General features: G+C 41.5%; 1 protein-coding gene across 3 annotated transcripts in view; it reads left to right on the top strand.

Moving 5' to 3' along the window:
• Positions 1-18872, top strand: part of slc12a8 (solute carrier family 12 member 8) — a 148818-nt gene that overhangs the window by 98865 nt on the left and 31081 nt on the right. For all 3 annotated transcript variants that reach the window (XM_063050152.1, XM_063050151.1, XM_063050150.1), the window contains exon 10: positions 17979-18750. In XM_063050152.1, the coding sequence (XP_062906222.1) occupies positions 17979-18750 (772 nt within the window). The remainder of the gene's footprint in view (positions 1-17978; positions 18751-18872) is intronic.

Genomic DNA, 18872 nt, shown 5'->3' with positions numbered 1-18872 from the left:
TTGGCTGTTGGTTTAATGTTCCAAAGGGAGGATCTCTCATTTTCAAGTCTGTAGATCAAAAGAAAGAATCTTAGCTCTTATTGTATTGTCTGCCTTTCTATTAAGTAGTCAGATTAGTTGTCCAATAGTTCCTAAAAATGCTGGAAATTGTCAGGTTTGGGTATTCTACCACAAATCTGATTCCAGAAGAGTCAGAGTTTCCAGTTTGTAATCCATTTACAATGGGATAGTACAGAATTATGAGAAGTATAGATAGGGTAAATGCACGCAGGCTTTTTCCACAGAGACCGGCTGGGACTATAACGAGAGGTCATGGGTTAAGGGTGAAAGGTGAAAGTTTAAGGGGATCATGAGGGAAGACTTCTTCACTCTGAGGGTCGTGGGAGTGTGGAATGAACTGCTGGTGCAAGTGGTGCATGCGATCTCAATTTCAACGTTTAAGAGATATTAGGACAGGTACATGCATGGTAGGCATATGGAGCACAGTAGTCCCAGAGCAGGTCGATGGGAGAAGGCAGCTTAAATGGTTCGGCATGGACTAGATGTGCTGAAATACTAGTTCCTGTGCCATACTTTCCTATGATTCCAATACTCTAACAAGAGAAAAGGGTGATAAGAGAGAAGGAAAAGGGAAACACGATATCAACCAATGCCTATGTTTACGAAGCAGATCCAATTATCCTCTGCCTTAATGTCTGATATGATTATATGCACTCATAATTTGCTGGAATGGCATAACAATCAAGTAATTCAATCGAGATTTTCTTTCCCAGTACTAAACCTTTATTTCTGAAATCTTTTTAGCTGGAGGTAACTTGAGATAATACTGTAGATTGGATTTCTTTCCAATAATATGAATAAAAGTCGTATGGCAAGGACAAATCACGGTGAGAATTAACCCCTGCCTGAGCAAGGCCCTGCACCCGCTGCAGTTCGCTTACTCACGGGCGTAACGTAAGGTAGAACGTGCTCCGACTGGTTCAGTATGGAGCGGCCACTGGCCAGGATTGGAAAAGTCTATGCAGGGCTGTAAGCTCAGCCTCCCCAACACCGAGGGCATCTTCAAAAGGCAGTGCCTCATGTAGGGGGCATCCATCATGAAGGACCATCACCACCCAGGACATATGCCCTCTCCTCATCAAGGAAGAGTTAGAGGAGCCTGAAGAGGCACACTCAACATCTTAGGAACTGCTTCTTCCCCTCTGCCATTGGATTCCTGAAAGGTCCATGAACCCATAGAAGCTACTTCACTATTTTGCTCTCTGCACTATTTATTTATTTTACATTTATATATTCTTATTATAATATATAATATTTTGGTGACAGAGTGGAGACGTCTCCATTCAAGGAGGTGGAAGGGGTTCCTTCCCTCTGCTGGTCATACCTGGACAAGGTGTGGCACCTGCTTAGCCCCCCTCCACAGCCCCCCCCCATCAGAGTCAAGTTAAGCCATGGGAGCAGTGGTGTACATCACAAGTCCTGGTTATGCGACCACTGACGCAGGCAGGCAATCTCTGAAGAGTATTGATAATGGCTGCAGTCACCCGTCTTGTAAAGACACTGCCCAGAAGAAAGCAACAGCAAACCACTTCTGTAGAAAAATTGCCCAGGAACAATCATGGTCATGATCACCCATATCATACAACACGGCACATAATGAACGAACAAACTACTGTCACTAAACAACAAATATCAGAAATAGAACAACAGCAACTTTCATTCAAATAGCGACTTTCATATAGCAAGACTCGGATGTTACACAGGAGAGATATCCAATCCAATCTAATATCAAGCCTCATTAGATTTTGGGACAGATATAAAGAAAATAGATTTTAAGAAGTGTTTAAGAAAAGTTTAGAGAAAAAAATTCCAGGCCTTATCATCTGAGCAACTGAAAACAGGCCATCAGCTGTGACACAACGAAAAATAAGGATGGTTGAAAGGGGGCATCTGGAGGAAAGTAGATGCAATGGAGTTAGAGGATTTGAGAAGATCATGGAGAGAGGAAGATTTTCAGGTGTATAGATAATGGAAACTAGGACATAATTTTAAAACAAAGGCTTTGGGTAAATGGAAGCTGCTTTATGTGATGGAGCACAGGAGTGATATGTGGAAAAGGTGAGCCATAACTTAGATTAGGTATTTTGAGATTCATGCCTATTGTGCATTGTACTAGCCAAGTGTTCATAAAGGCAGGGATGAAGATTTCAGCATTGGATGAACTGAGTCAGAAGAGAGGAAAGGCACTGTTACTGACGTGGTAGAGACTGCTTTAACCATGGCTTGGTGAAATGGTTTGAGGTTCATCTTATGGCAACAGTATGCTGAACACACTGATTTAATTGAAAACTGTTGTCACAGAGAGGGAGAAGGTAAAGTTAGCAATTGCACACTTTAGCTCTTGATGAGAGTTCTGTTCATCCAGGGTTCAGGGTTGGAAGTTTGGACAAGTTATCCAACAGTTTAGAGTCAGAGAATGGAGTTTCTTGTGTGGAACTGTTGTTCAAAGAAAGAGTTAAAAGAATGTCTGGATATGTACAGGTTTAGGGAGAGAGGGAATGCAAAATTACTTCTTTCTATTAACAAAATGAAATGAATTCTGGTGAAAGGGGTCAGCCCAAAATGTCAATGGTTTATTCCTCTCCAATAGCCAGGGGTTCCCAGACTGGGGTCCATGGACCACTTGCTTAATGGCATTGGTCCGTGGCATTCATAAATGTTGGGAACCCCTGCCGTAGATGCTGCCTGACCTGCTGAGCTCCTCTAGCATTTTGAGTGCGTTCTCCAGATTTCCATCATCTGCAGAATCTCTGCTGTTTATTCATTTCCATAGATGCTGCCTGATCTGCTGAGTTCTTCCAGCATTTTGTGTATGTACTCCGGATGTCCAGCACTTGCGGAATCTCCTGTGTTTATCATATGTTTATGCATGTACATTACATCAGCCTTATGCTTGCTGACGTAATTCAGCATGCTTCTGCCAACCACAAAAGCAATAAAAATACGACCAGAACCAATATTAATCCACTAAAACATGGTAATAAAGAAGAGCTATAATCAAGAGAAATCACTTTTTCAAGACAATCCTGATATACAACATGCTGAGCACCTTCACTTATTTTAAATGTTAATTGTTTGTTTTGGATTTTAAAAAACAGATTTTATTTCATGCAGGCTGTGAAAGACAATACTCTAACAAGTTAATAACCACAAACAGCTTTTAAAAATAAACACCATTTTTCCAAGATCTGTGAAGCTGTTGCTGGATATGATTTCACAGTGAGTGCCTTAGAAAAATACTTAGTGTGGCTGTTACTCATCTGAAAACCTTGACAGTCGGTCTCAGAAGACTGTTTGATTATATGGAGCTTAATACACTTGACAGACATCTGTGTGCATGTACTCCTCCAGCAGGATTACAGAATAACAATCTGAGCAATAATCACCGCAGTTCATTTCATCTCTCATCATGATTTACAGGGGGGTGGGAACTGAAGTGAAGAGGCAGGGGATGGAGCGGTTGGTGCACAAGTAGAGACAGCTCGTCGGGAGTTTTTGAGGAAGGATAGGCAGATGATAAAGCAAAGAAACACTCAGCCAGATGGTTTGAGATGTGTCTATTTTAATATAAGGAGTAACATGAGCAAGGCGGATGAACTTAGAGCGCGGATCAATACATGGAACTATAACGTTGTGGCCATTACAGAGACGTGGATGTCTCAGGGGCAGGAATGCCAACTGAGTGTGCCTGGCTTTAGGTGTTTCAAAAAGGACAGGGAGGGAGGCAAAAGAGGTAGGGGAGTGGTACTGCTAATCAGGAATAGTATCACGGCTGCAGAAAAGGAGGAAGTCATGAAGGAATTGTCTACTGAGTCCTTGTGGGTGGGAGTTAGAAACAGGAAGAGAGCAATAACTCTACTGGATGTTTTTTATGGACTCCCCCCCCCCGCCCCCCCGTAGTAACAGGGATATTGAGGAGCAGATAGGGAGGCAGATTCTGGAACGATGCAATAATAATAGGGTTGTTGTGATAGGTGATTTAAACTTTCCTTATATTGACTGGCATCTCCGTAGACCAATGGATTTAGATGGGTTGGAGTTTGTTAGGTGTGTTCAGGAAGGTTTCCTGATGCAATATGTAGATAAGCCAACTAGAGGAGAGGCGGTACTTGATCTGGTATTGGGAAATGAACCTGGTCAGGTGTCAGATCTCTTGGTGGGAGAGCATTTTGGAGGTAGTGATCATAATTCTACCTCCTTTACCATGGTGCTGGAGAGGGATAGGAGCAGACAATTTGGGAAAACATTTAATTGGGGTAGGGGGAAATATGATGCTATTAAGCAGGAACTTGGGACATAAATTGGGAGCAGATGTTCTCAAGGAAATGCACGGCAAAAATGTGGCAAATGTTCAGGGAAGATTTGCATGGCATTCCGCATAGGTGTGTTCCATTGAGGCAGGGAAAGGATGGTAGGGTAAAAGAACCATGGTGTACAAAAGATGTACAAAATGCTAGTTAAGAAGAAAGGAAAAGCTTATGAAATGTTCAAGAAACTAGGTACTGCTAGATCTCTAGAAAATTACAAGGGTGCCAGAAAGGAGCTCAGGAATGAAATTAGGGGAGCAAGAAGGGGCCGTGAGAAGAATTGAGGAAAACTCCAAGGCATTCTACAAGCATGTGAAGAGCAAGAGAATGAGCCATGTGAGAATAAGACCAATCAGAAGCGAGAGTGGAAACATGCATGGAGCCAGAGGAGGTAGCGGAGGTACTTAATGCTTCAGTATTCACCAGTGAAAAGGACCTTGGCAATTGTGGGGATGACTTACAGTGGACTGAAACGCTTGAGCATATAGACATTAAGAAAGAGGATGTGCTGGAGCTTCTGAAAGGTATTAAGTTGGATAAGTTGCCGAGACTGGACGAGATATACATCAGGCTACTGTGCGAAGCAGGGGAGGAGATTACTGAGCCTTTGTGAAGGGAGGGGAGGGGAGAAGTACCAGAGGATTGGAAGGTTGCAAATGTTGCTCCCTTGTTCAAGAAAGGGAGTAGAGACAACCCAGGAAATTATAGACCAATGAGTCTTACTTCAGTGGTGGGCAAGTTGTTGGAGAAGATCCCGAGAAGCAGAATTTATGAGCATTTGGAGGGACATAATCTGATTAGGGATAGTCAGCATGGCATTGTCATGAATTCTTTGAAGATGTAACAAAACACATTGTTGAAGGTAGAGCAGTGGATGTAGAGTATATGGATTTCAGTAAGACATTTGATAAGGTTCCCCATGCAAGGCTCATTCAAAAAATAATGAGGCACGGGATCCAAGGAGACCTTGCTTTGCGGATCCAGAATTGGCTTGCCCACAGAAAACAAAGGGTGGTTGTAGATGGTTTCTATTTTGTATGGAGAGCAGTGACCAGTGGTGTCCTGCAGGGATCTGTTCTGGGACCCCTCCTCCTTGTGATTTTTTATAAATGACCTGGATGAGGAAGTAGAAGGGTGGGTTAGTAAGTTTGTTGATGACACAAAAGTTGGGGTTGTTGTGGATAGTCTGGAGGGTTGTCGGAGGTTACAGTGGGACATCGATAGGATGCAGAACTGGGCTGAGAAGTGGCAGATGGAGTTCAACACAGATAAGTATGAAGTGGTTCATTTCGGAAGGTCAAATTTGAAGACAGAATATATTAATGGTAATACTTTTGGCAGTATGGAGGATCAGCGAGATCTTGGGGTCTATATCCATAGGGCACTCAAAGCTGCTGCACAGGTTGACTGTGTTGTTAAGAATGTGTATGGTGTGTTGGCATTCATCAACCATGGGATTGAGTTCGAGCCATGAGGTAATGTTACAGCTCTGTAATTCAGTTAGACCCCACTTGGAGTATTGTGTTCAGTTCTGCTCACCTCACTACAGGGAGGATGTGGATACTATAGAGAGAGTGCAGAGGAGATTTACAAGGATGTTGCCTGGATTGGAGAGCATGCCTTATGAGAATAGGTTGAGTGAACTTGGCCTTTCCTCCTTGGAGCGACAGAGGATGAGAGGTGACCTGATAGAGGTGTATAAGATGATGAGAGGCATTGATCGTGTGGATAGCCAGAGGCCTTTTCCCAGGGCTGAAATAGCAAACACGAGAGGGCACAGTTTTAAAGTGCTTGGAAGTAGGTACAAGGAGGTTGTCAGAGGTAAGTTTTTCACACAGAGTGGTCGATGCGTGGAATGCACTGCCAGCAAAGGTTGTAGAGGCGGATACAATAGGGTCTTTTAAGAGACTCTTAGATAGGTACATGGAGCTTAGAAAAATAGAGGGCTATGCAGTAGGGAAACTCTAGGCAGTCTCTAGAGCAGGTTACATGCTTGGCACAACATTGTGGGCCGAAGGACCTGTAATGTGCCGTAGGTTTCTATGCCTCTATGTGATAACCTGAGGCTAATTGCAATACTCCTATATTGCCCTATCAAATTTACTCTGATCTGGTTGAATCTGGTTTTTGCTTCATTACAATATGATGACAGTCTACCTTCTTCCAATAGATGCCCCAAAAAGCCAAGGAAGAGGTCAATAAGCTTCCTAATATGGTATTTATGCATTTCAGGATCCAAATCAGGTTTAATGTCACTGGTATCTATTGTGAAATTTGTTGTAATACAGCAGCAGTACATTGCAAAGCATAATAATAAAAACTGTGAATTACAATTAAATGTGTATGTATGTACGTATGGCTCCTGTATGTCCTCCCTGATGGTAGCAATGAGAAGAGGGCACGTTCTGGTTGATGGGGGTCCTTAGTGATGGATGACACCTTTTTGAGGCATCGCTCCTTGAAGGTGTCCTGGATGCAGGTGAGGCTGGTGCCCATGATGGAACTGGCTGAGTTACACGATGGTTCATATGAACTGGAAAAAGTCAAAGTTCAAAGTACATTAGTTGTCAAAGTATGTATAAAATATATAACCTTGAGATTTGTCTTCTTGCAGGCAGCCACAAAACATAGAAACACAATAGCACTTGTTAAAAGACTCCATACAACAAAGACCATCAAACACTGGACGTGCGGGAAAAAAAGAACAAATAGTGCAAACAGTTAAAAAAAGCTTAGGGAATCTACAGGTTAAAAGTGAAATAAATTAGCCATTAGATGTAACAGAATCAATTTAAACGGAGCAAAGTGAATGGCAGGTGGAACTTAACACGGACCGTGCAGAATGATGCCATTTTGGGAACATAGAGCAGTGCAGGACATAAACTGTGAAATGACAGGTCCTTGGGGAGTGTTGAACAGATAATCATTGGGATAGAAGTACATATTTCTTTGAAAGTGGGTAGACAGGATGGTGAGGAACTGCTTGTCTTCATTGACAGAGATGTTAAGCATAGGAGTTGGGATGCCGTGTCACAGGTGTAACAAATGTTGGGTAGGCAGCACTGGGAGTATTGTGTACAGATCTAATCAATGCTCTGTAGGGAAGATATGATTAAGCTGGAGAGGGTGCAGTAAGGTTTCACAAGTATGTTACCTGGATTGAAAGGGCTGAATTATCAGGAGAGATTGGATAGGCGGGATCTTTTTTACCTCGGAGTGAGGTAACATAATTGTTTCTTCATTGTATGCTGTGTCGTATGATGTGTGTGATCAGGTCTATCCATGAGCATGATTGTTCTTGACAAATTTTTTGACACAAGTGGTTTTCCATTGCCTTCTTCTAGGCAGTGTCTTTACAAGATGGGTGACCCCAGCCATTATCAATGCTCTTCAAGGTGCTACACCTTGCCCAAGGGTGACCTGCAGTCCAGCAGAGGGAAGAGGCGCCTTACACTTCCGATGGAAGAGACGCATTTCCAAACCGCCACATGAAGAATGAAACAATATTAATGCATACACTTATGATAAGCACAGATAGGGTAGACAACCAGTGTTTGTTTCCCAGGGTAGGAGGAGATAAAATTACAGCGCACAGCTTTAAGGTGAGAAAGAAGAGGTTAAAGGATTTCTGAGGAGTTAGTTTTTCACAAAAATTATTTCGTATCTGGAATGAGCTGCCAGAGGAAGTGGTGAAGACAGGAATGCTAAGAACATTTAATGAGGTATTTTGACAGGTAATTGAATGAATAGGGCATAGAGGGGTATTGGATTAATGGGCTTCATATAGATAGGTGGTGCGGTGGAAAGGGGCTTTTTCCCTCTGCTGGTCACACTTGGGCAAGGTGTAGCTGTGCCCCCACTCCCCCACCCTCCCACCCTCCCCATCAGGGTCATGTTAAGCCATGGAAGCAGTGGTACATGTCACAAGTCCTGGTTATGCGACCACTGACGCCAGGCAGACAATCTCTGAAGAGGATTGATAATGGCTGGGGTCACCCGTCTTGTAGAGACACTGCCCAGAAAAAAGGCAATAATAAACTTCTGTAGAAAAAATTTCCAAGAACAATCCTGGTCATAGACCACAATTGCCTACGTTATACGACACAGCACATAATGAATGAATGAACAGATCGGCATGATGCTCTACCTGGACGATAGTGCACCGAAGGGGTGTTTTTTGCTGCACAAATCTGTGATCTATAATCTACAACTTTATGACCCTATAATAAGCTTGATCAAGTGCGACATACTCTTTGGAAACTTGTGATGGTACTCCTTATTATCAGTTCAATTTGCAAATGTTTCCCTGTTACATTTTCAAGTGAGAATTTTACTGACTTCTCTGTCACTGACATAAAGTTAATTGACTTTATTTCCCTATATTTACTTATTTCTCTTAAATATAAAAACCATATATTTATATGGTTTGACTGTTTGTCCAGCTTTTTAGTGGCAAAGTTGAACCATGTTATTTAATCTCAAGGACTGTGATTCAAAAACAGTCTAGTCTCATTAAAATCCACATCACTACTGTTAAGTGACACTATGATTGCTTAGAGAACTTTGCGTTCAAGTGGACTATTATTAGTTTTAATTGTGCTCCTTCTTGTAAAAAATTCGGTATAATTTATGTTTTTCTTGTAAAGGTTGATTATATGTAAGATGCAAGTAAGTTTTTCATTACACCTGTGCATGCATGTAAATTTGACTTTGACTTTGAAATTTTATTTACTTATTGAGACACAGCACAGAATACGGCCTTCTGGCCCTCTGAGCTGCATTGTCCAGCAACCTCCGATTTAACCCGAGCCAAATCATGGGACAATTTACAATGACCAATTAACCTACCAACCTGATGCAGTCCTGATGAAGGGTCTTAGCCCGAAATGTCGAATGTTTAGTCTTTCCATAGATGCTGCCTGGCCTGCTGAGATCCTCCAGCATTTTGTGTGTGTTGCTCTGGATTTCCAGCATCTGCAGATTTTCTCATGTTTGTAACCCGCTAACTGGTATGTCTCTGGAATGTGGGCAGAAACTGGAGCACCCGGAGAAAACCCCCCCGCGGTCATGGCGTGAATGTACATACTCCAAACAGACAGCAGCGGGATTTGAACCCGCATCGCACAGACTGTAAAGAGTTGTGTTAACCACTACGCTACCTTGCTGCCCTGAAATCCTAAACAACAGGAATTCTGCAGATGCTGGAAATTCAAGCAACATACATCAAAGTTGCTGGTGAACGCAGCAGGCCAAGCAGCATCTATAGGAAGAGGCGCAGTCGACGTCGACTGCGCCTCTTCCTATAGATGCTGCTTGGCCTGCTGCGTTCACCAGCAACTTTGATGTATGTTGCCCTGAAATCCTCCTCGTTTCATTGAGTATGTGTCCCGTGCTATGGGTGAAATGGTTCTGCTTCAGATCAGTCAAGTAGTTAGAGCAGAAATCCAGTCAGGATCGGAGGTTCAGTTCACTGTTTTTAATGGAGGTCGGGATTGAGGACGTGATTTTAAGTTTAACTCTGTTTGGTTTCAAGTTAGCCCATTGCTTTGCTTTGCTTTTAGTTAGTTGCATGGTGGGTTTTTTTTTTGAGGTTTTTTTTTTCTTTTTTTTCCATTGATATATATATAAAATTTAGTATACTATTATGTTATCTTGGTTTTTTATGTTTAAATTACATTGTTTGTAGTATTTTTTTTGGTATTGATACCTTCTGGAATTTTATTATATTTTAACATTGTATTAATGTTTATATGGTTTACCTTTTTGTATACTTATTCAATAAAAAGATTTAAAAAGAAAAAAAAAGGATCGGAGGTTCAGTTTTGAATTGTTAATGGAGCAAATATGCAAGGAAATACATGGAGGAGATGGTTTTGGACTCAATTCAATGCTTGTTTGCTTTCTGTGTGTAGCATCAGTACACAGCTGAAGCTACTTGGCAGCAACCCCGACTTTATCATGTCAAAGCACTAAAGTGGAATTAGTTTGGACTATTTTAGCTCAGTTTAGGGTGTTTACCAGTCACATTCCATCACCCCCCGCCAAATATGGCAGTCATTCTGTACTAATTATTCTAGTGCTTTCTGTCCATGGTATGGAAATAATTTTCACACACTAAAAAAACATATTTAAGTTAGAATGAAGCTTTGTTCCTAGGACAAAGGGGATGGATTGCACTTGAATCAGAGTGCGACCAATATTCTTGCGGGCAGATTTACTAGAGCTGTTGGGAGTGGTTTAAACTAATATAGCAGGGGAATGGGAACCAGTATGATAGAGCTGAGGATGGGCCAGCAGGTTTACAAGTAGATGATAGGTGTAATATGAATGTAAGGAAGGACAAGCCAAATGCAGAAAAAAAGAGTTAATTTGGAATGCAGGACTGAAGATACTTAAATGCGCGTAGCATTCGGAATAAGGTGAACGAACTCGTGGCGCAATTAGAGATTGGTTAGTATGACGTTGTCATCACTGAGTCATGGCTGAAAGAAAGGTAAAGTTGGGAACTTAACATCAGAGGGTATACTTTATATCGAAAGGACAGGCAGAAAGGCATAGGCAGTGGTGTGGCTCTGTTGGTAAGAGATGGAATTACATCTTTATAAAGAGGTGGCATTGGGTCAGAGAATGTTGAATCTTTGTGGGTGGAGTTAAGAAACTGCAAGAGTAAAAACACCCTTATGAGAATCATATATAGGCCTCCAAGTCGTAGCCAAGATGTGGGGTTGCAAAGGGAGTTGAAAAAGGCATGTAATGAGGGTAATGTCACAAATGTAATGGGGGACTTCAATATACAAGGGGATTGGGAAAATCAGGTTAGTATCGGATCACAAGAGAGGGAATTTGTTGAATGCCTATGAGATGGCTTTTTAGAGCAGCCTGTGCTTGAGCCTACTTGGGGAAAGGCTATCTTAGATTGGGTGCTGTCTAATAACCCAGGTCTTCTGAGTCAGCTTAAGGTGGGTAAGTCACCTGGACCAAACGGACTATATTCCAGAGTCCTGAGAGAGGTCGCTGAAGAGATAATGGATGCATTGGTCATGATCTTTCAAGAATCACTTGATTCTGGCATTCAGAGGACTAGAAGATTGCAAATGTCACTCCACTGTTTTATAAGGGAGGAAGGCAAAAGAAAGGAAATTATAGGCCAGTTAGCCTAACCTCAGTGGTAGGAAAAGTGTTGGAGTCTATAATTAAGGATGAGATTTTGGAGTACTTGGAGACTAATGATAAAATAAGTCAAAGTCAGCATGGCTTCTGTAAAGGGAAATCTTGCCTGACAATTTTGTTAAAGTTCTTTGAGGAAGTAACAAGCAGGGTGGACAAAGGAGAGGCAGTGGATACCACTTACTTGGAGTTTCAGAAGGCATTTCATAGGGTGCCACACATGAGGCTGCTTAACAAGATAAAATCGTCTAGCGTTACAGGAAAGATACTGGCATGGATAGCGGAATGGCTGACATGCAGGAGGCAGTGGGTGGGAATAAAAGGGGCCTTTTCTGGTTGGCTGCCAGTGACTAGTGGTGTTCCTCAGGAGTCAGTATTGGGACCGCTATTTTTCACATTGTTTGTCAATGATTTGGATAATGGAATTGATCACTTTGTGGCAAAGTTTGCGGATGATAAGAGGATAAGTGGAGGGGTAGGTAGTGCTGAGGAAGCAATGCAATTTCAGCAGGACTTAGACAAATTGGAAGAATGGGCGAAGAAGTGGCAGATGGAATACAGTGTTGGGAAATGTATGATAATGCATTTTGGTAGAAGAAACAATAGTGCGGATTATTATCTAAATGGGGCGAAGGTTCAAACATCAGAGGTGCAGAGGGACATAGGAGTCCTCATGCAAGTATCCCAGAAGGTTAATTTACAGGTTGAGTCTTTGGTAAAGAAGGCAAATGCAATGTTGGCATTTATTTCACGGAAAATAGAATATAAAAGCAAGGAGATAATGCTGAGCTTTTATAAGACGCTAGTCAGGCTGCACTTGGAGTATTGTCAAAAGTTTTGGGCCCCATATCTCAGAACTGATGTGTTGTCATTGGAGAGAGCCCAGAGGAGGTTCACCAGGATGATTCCAGGAATGAAGGGGTTAACATATGAGGAGCGTTTGGCAGCTTTGTGCCTGTACTCACTGGAATTTAGAAGAAGGTGATGGGGGGGAGGGGAGGGAAAGGGTACGATCTCATTGAAACCTACCGAATGTTGAAAGGACTAGATAGGGTGGATGTGGAGAGGATGTTTACTATGGTGTGGGTATCCAGAACTAGAGGGCACAGCCTCAGAATTGAGGGTGACCTTTTAAAACAGAGGTAAGGAGGATTTTTTTAGCCCGTGCGTAGTGTAATGTTCTGCCACTGACTGCGCTGGAGGCATATTTAAGGTGGAAGTTGATAGCTTCCTGATTGCTCAGGGCAGCAAAGGTTATGGCGAGAAACAGGTGTATGGTGTTGAGTGGACTGAATGGCTTAATTCTGCTCCTATGTCTTATGTTCTTATGGACAATTTGGAGAAAAATTGATTTTGTATATAGAATTATTATTTCCTGAAAGGTTAGGACTTTATTCCTTAGAGGGTAGAAGCATTATACAGGTACACAAAATCGTGAGGGGTTATTGCTAGGGTGGATGCACACAGGTTTTTCCCCCTTAGGTTGGGTGTGACTACAACTAGAGGTCAATGGTTTGGAGTGAAAGGTGAAATATTTAAGGGGAATCTGAAGGGATTTTCTTCACTCGGAGGGTAGTGTGGAAATCCCAATGCCTTTGAATGGAAAATCCTACAAAAGGCAATGGATTCAGCCCTCCCAACCATTGGGCACATATACACCAAACGCCATCATAGGAAAACAGCATTAGAGATCCTCACCACCAAGACCATGTTATTTTCTCACTGCTGCCATTAGGTAGAAGGTACAGGAACCTCAGGACTTGCACCACCAGGTTCAAGAACAGTTATTGTCCCTCAACCATCAGGCTCTTGAACAAAAGGGGATAACTACGCTCACTCGTTCATCCATTGTGATGTTCCTGTAACAATAATTTCACTTTAAGGGCTCTTTATCTTGTTATTTCATGCTCTCATTATTTATTACTATTTATTTATATTTTCATATGCACAATTTGCTGTCTGCTGCACTCTGACTGACTTTTCATAGATTCTGTAATAGTTATTTGCTGAGTGTGTCTGCAGGAAAATGGATCTCAGGCTTGTACTCTGATAATAAAATTCCTTTGAACTTTTGATCTTTGTTGTGAGCTGCCAATGGAAGTCTTAGATGTGGTTCAGATGTACCATTTAAGAGAAGTTTGGATAGATCTGGTCCTAGGGTTGAGGTTCTTAACTGGAAGAAGGCCAAATTTGAAGAAATGAGAAAGGATCTAAAAATCATGGATTGGGACAGGTTGTTCTCTGGCAAGGATGTGATCGGTAAGTGGGAAGCCTTCAAAGGAGAAATTTTGAGAGTGCAGAATTTGTATGTTCCTGTCAGGATTAAAGGCAAAGTGAATAGGAATAAGGAACCTTGGTTCTCAAGGGATATTGCAACTCTGATAAAGAAGAAGAGGGAATTGTATGACATGTATAGGAAGCAGGGAGTAAATAAGGTGCTTGAGGAGTATAAGAAGTGCAAGAAAATACTTAAGAAAGAAATCAGGAGGCCAAAAAGAAGACATGAGGTTGCCTTGGCAGTCAAAGTGAAGGATAATCCAAAGAGCTTTTACAGGTATATTAAGAGCAAAAGGATTGTAAGGGATAAAATTGGTCCTCTTGAAGATCAGAGTGGTCAGCTATGTGCGGAACCAAAGGAAATGGGGGAGATCTTAAATAGGTTTTTTGCATCTGTATTTACTAAGGAAACTGGCATGAAGTCTATGGAATTGAGGGAAACAAGTAGTGAGATCATGGAAACTGTACAGATCGAAAAGGAGGAGATCCTTGCTGTCTTGAGGAAAATTAAAGTGGATAAATCCCTGGGACCTGACAGGGTGTTCCCTCGGACCTTGAAGGAGACTAGTGTTGAAATTGCAGGGGCCCTGGCAGAAATATTTAAAATGTCGCTGTCTACAGGTGAGGTACCGGAGGATTGGAGAGTGGCTCATGTTGTTCCGTTGTTTAAAAAAGGATCGAAAAGTAATCCGGGAAATTATAGGCCAGTAAGTTTAACGTCGGTAGTAGGTAAGTTATTGGAGGGAGTACTAAGAGACAGAATCTACAAGCATTTGGATAGACAGGGACTTATTGGGGAGAATCAACATGGCTTTGTGCATGGTAGGTCATGTTTGACCAATCTATTGGAGTTTTTCGAGGAGGTTACCAGGAAAGTGGATGAAGGGAAGGCAGTGGATATTGTCTACATGGACTTCAGTAGGGCCTTTGACAAGGTCCCACATGGGAGGTTAGTTAGGAAAATTCAGTTGCTAGGTATACATGGAGAGGTGGTAAATTGGATTAGACATTGGCTCAATAGAAGAAGCCAAAGAGTGGTAGTAGAGTATTTCTTCTCCGAGTGGAGGCCTGTGACTAGTGGTGTGCCACAGGGATCAGTGCTGGCTCCATTGTTATTTGTCATCTATATCAATGATCTGGATGATAATGTGGTAAATTGGATCAGCAAATTTGCTGATGATACAAAGATTGGAGGTGTAGTAGACAGTGAGGAAGGTTTTCAGAGCCTGCAGAGGGACTTGGACCAGCTGGAAAAATGGGCTGAAAAATGGCAGATGGAGTTTAATACAGATAAGTGTGAGGTATTGCATGTTGGAAGGACAAACCAAGGTAGAACATACAGGGTTAATGGTAAGGCACTGAGGAGTGCAGTGGAACAGAGGGATCTGGGAATACAGATACAAAATTCCCTAAAAGTGGCGTCACAGGTAGATAGGGTCGTAAAGAGAGCTTTTGGTACATTGGCCTTTATTAATCAAAGTATTGAATATAAGAGCTGGAATGTTATGATGAGGTTGTATAAGGCATTGGAGAGGCCGAGTCTGGAGTACTGTGTTCAGTTTTGGTCACCAAATTACAGGAAGGATATAAATAAGGTTGAAAGAGTGCAGAGAAGGTTTACAAGGATCTGGCCGGGACTTGAGAAACTCAGTTACAGAGAAAGGTTGAATAGGTTAGGACTTTATTCCCTGGAGTGTAGAAGAATGAGGGGAGATTTGATAGAGGTATATAAAATTATGATGGGTATAGATAGAGTGAATGCAAGCAGGCTTTTTCCACTGAGGCAGGGGGAGAAAATAACCAGAGGACATCGGTTAAGGGTGAGGGGTGAAAAGTTTAAAGGGAACATTAGGGGGGGCTTCTTCACACAGAGAGTGGTGGGAGTATGGAATGAGCTGCCAGACGAGGTGGTAAATGCGGGTTCTTTTTTAACATTTAAGAATAAATTGGACAGATACATGGATGGGAGGTGTATGGAGGGATATGGTCCGTGTGCAGGTCAATGGGACTAGGCAGAAAATGGTTCGGCACAGCCAAGAAGGGCCAAAAGGCCTGTTTCTGTGCTGTAGTTTCTATGGTTCTAGTTACACAAATGAGAAGGGTAAGAAGGCCAGTGGACTGGATACAGGCTGTTGGGACTAGGAAAAAGAAGTTCAGGCCAGCATTGAGTAGATGGGCCAAAAGGTCTGGTTCTGTGCTGTAGTATTCTTTGACTATAAATTTTCCAAGATTTCCCAAGGAGCCAACCCATGAAGGAAGAGTGTTCATCGCCCAGTCCTAGAACCTTTTGTCTCACTGAGTTGGGGTAAATTTAAATCTTTTGAAACTTGGAAGCTATTAGATAGGACAGACTTCAGGATAGTTTCCTGGGTAAATGTTCCTGAGAAGTACTGATCAGAAAATGAGGGACTTGCTTTTATATGAATTTTAATGAAATCGTGAAGAATTGGCATCATTGGTGCCCAACCATTGTTTGTGGAGAGTATTGCCCCTCCATGGGAGTTCATTATTAGTGTATGTGTCATAGTGTGTGCTAACAACGTTGGAACCAAGTATGGAGGAAAGACAGACTCTGAGGTAGAGATGGCAACCAGGATTTATTCATTAGAATTCCAGCAGAATATCAGTGCCTTGGCCGAGCGACACCGCAAGACATAACATTCTCAAAGCTAGGACCCCACGATTAACGCTAATTGGGCATCCACTTAAGTAACACAAATAACATGGAATTCCCACACCTATCAAAATAAACGGGTTTAAGCAGAGAGCACCAGGAGACTGCATCGCAAAGAGTGAGTTGTTCAAGAAAAACACAAAAAGAACTAAATAATTAATGGCTCTCAATAAATAACAATTAACCAATTCGGCTGCTGCGAAAACCTCGGCATCCAATACTCTTTGGCGCCCTGCACAGGTCTGAAAGGCTCAGTACATAATGAAGTCCTTTCGTTTCATCTTTCATGGCACAACTTAGCTCTAAATCTAATTAATTGTCAGTGCCATCCACAATTTTAATTCATTCAAAATTAAATTACTAATTTGAGAAGATATGGGCTGAATGAGTGCACATTTTTTGTGCAATTTGTCTTAATGTGTAATTTGCTACCAATATAAACTTACCTGTGAATGCTCTGGTTAAAGTTCTTTCTAAAGTAACAAGGGATCAGTCTAAATTTGAGATGTTTATTCAAAGTTCAAGGTCCAAAGTTCAAAGTCAATTTATTATCAAAGTACATATATGTCACCATATACAGCCCTGAGATTCATATTTTACAGGCGGACTCAATAAATCTATAGAATAATAACCATAATAGAATCAATGAAAGACCACCTAATCTGGGTACTTAACCAGAGTGCAGAAGACAACAAATTGTGCGAGTACAAAAAGACAGAAATAATAATAATAAATAAGTAGTAAGTATCTAGAACATTAGATGAAGAGACCTTGAAAGTGAGTCATTGGTTGTGGGAACACTTCAATGTTGGGGCAAGTAAAGTTGAATGAACTTATCCTCTTTGGTTCAAGAGCCTGATGATTGAGTGGTAGTAACTGTTTCTAAACCTGGTGTTGTGAGTCCTGAGGCTCCTGTATCTTCTTCCTGATACCTGCAGCAAAAAGAGACTATTCCCTGGGTGGTGGGGGTCCCAGATGATGGATGCTGCTTTCCTGCAACAGCATTCCATGTAGATGTGCTCAATGGTGGAGAAGGATTTACTGTACTTGGGGTGAATTGGTCTGTATCCACTAATTTCTGTAGGATTTTCCATTCAAGGATATTGGTGTTTCCATACCAGGTTGTGATACTGCCAGTCAATATACTCTCCACCACACATCTATAGAAGTTTGTGAAGTTTTAGATGTCATGCTGAATCTCTACAAACCCCTAAGAAAGTAGAGATGCTGCCATGCTTTCTTTGTAGTTGCATTAATTATCCAGGACCCAATCCTGTCTGACGATTGAATTGTCTTTGTGGATTACCCATTCCCTTTTCTATTCCCTTCCAACTTTAATCATTTTAACTGGATTATACTGTAATACAATATTCGTTATAATGCAACCTTAATTATTTAATATCTGCCTGTGTGCTTAGTTGAGTGATGAATATAAGAAACCATGGACTTCATTATGTACAAAACTAATTTTAAAAATTTTGCTTTTATTTCAGAAGGGGCCAAACAAAACGCCTGTGGCTGCAATATGTCTTGTAGGACTTGTGACAATGGCATTTATCTTCATTGGACAAGTGAATGTGCTTGCCCCAATAGTCAGCATAAACTTTATGTTGACTTACGGTGTTATAGATTACTCTTACTTCTCAGTTTGTATGAGCTATGACATTCAGCAGAATGAAAGGAACCGGAACAAAATGAATGCCAAAACTTATAAATCTTCTCAAGCATTGAATTTAGATGATCCACTTAAATATGGAGCTGATGGCCCAGTAAAAGGCAGTACAAATGGCTCCTTGCTTGAATTCACCAAGGACATGAACCAGATCCTTCAAACAAGTTCTCAGGACTGGGAAGAAGGAATGAAAAACAATAAGGAAAAGGAAAAAAGTTTGAATCAATCTACCTGGTTGAAAAATGTGAAAAAGCCTGCAAAACAGACACTGCGGGACAGCTTTATGTTGGATCTTGACAATTCATTCACAACAGTTGAAGAAAACCACAATCAAATGTCAGGGATGGAGTTTTCAAGTGACCTGTCTGAATTAAATTTAGAAGATCATCAGCATCTTGAAATTCCTACTGTAACTAAAAACGTGGAAGGTGGTCACCACCTTGACAATACAACACTCAAAACTACAGTGGAAAAAGGTATATCTGTAACTCAGACTGTGGAAGGTGCTCACCGCCTAGACAAAGTAACACTCGAATCTACTGTGGAACAAAGCATATCTGACACAGATGAATCAATGGCATCATACGGCTATGGTAATTGTTTTTGGATTAGTTAATTGTGCCATCTGTATTTTTTAGGACGATGCTGAAATAACCTTTAATTTTTCTTATTTCTCTGTCTACTTTCATTCTTGCTTCAGTAGATATGATTGATT

The sequence above is a fragment of the Mobula hypostoma genome, chromosome 6 (genome assembly GCF_963921235.1).
Source record: "Mobula hypostoma chromosome 6, sMobHyp1.1, whole genome shotgun sequence".
NCBI classification, from domain to species: Eukaryota; Metazoa; Chordata; class Chondrichthyes; order Myliobatiformes; family Myliobatidae; genus Mobula; species Mobula hypostoma.
This window is presented reverse-complemented; position numbering and strand designations above follow the sequence as displayed.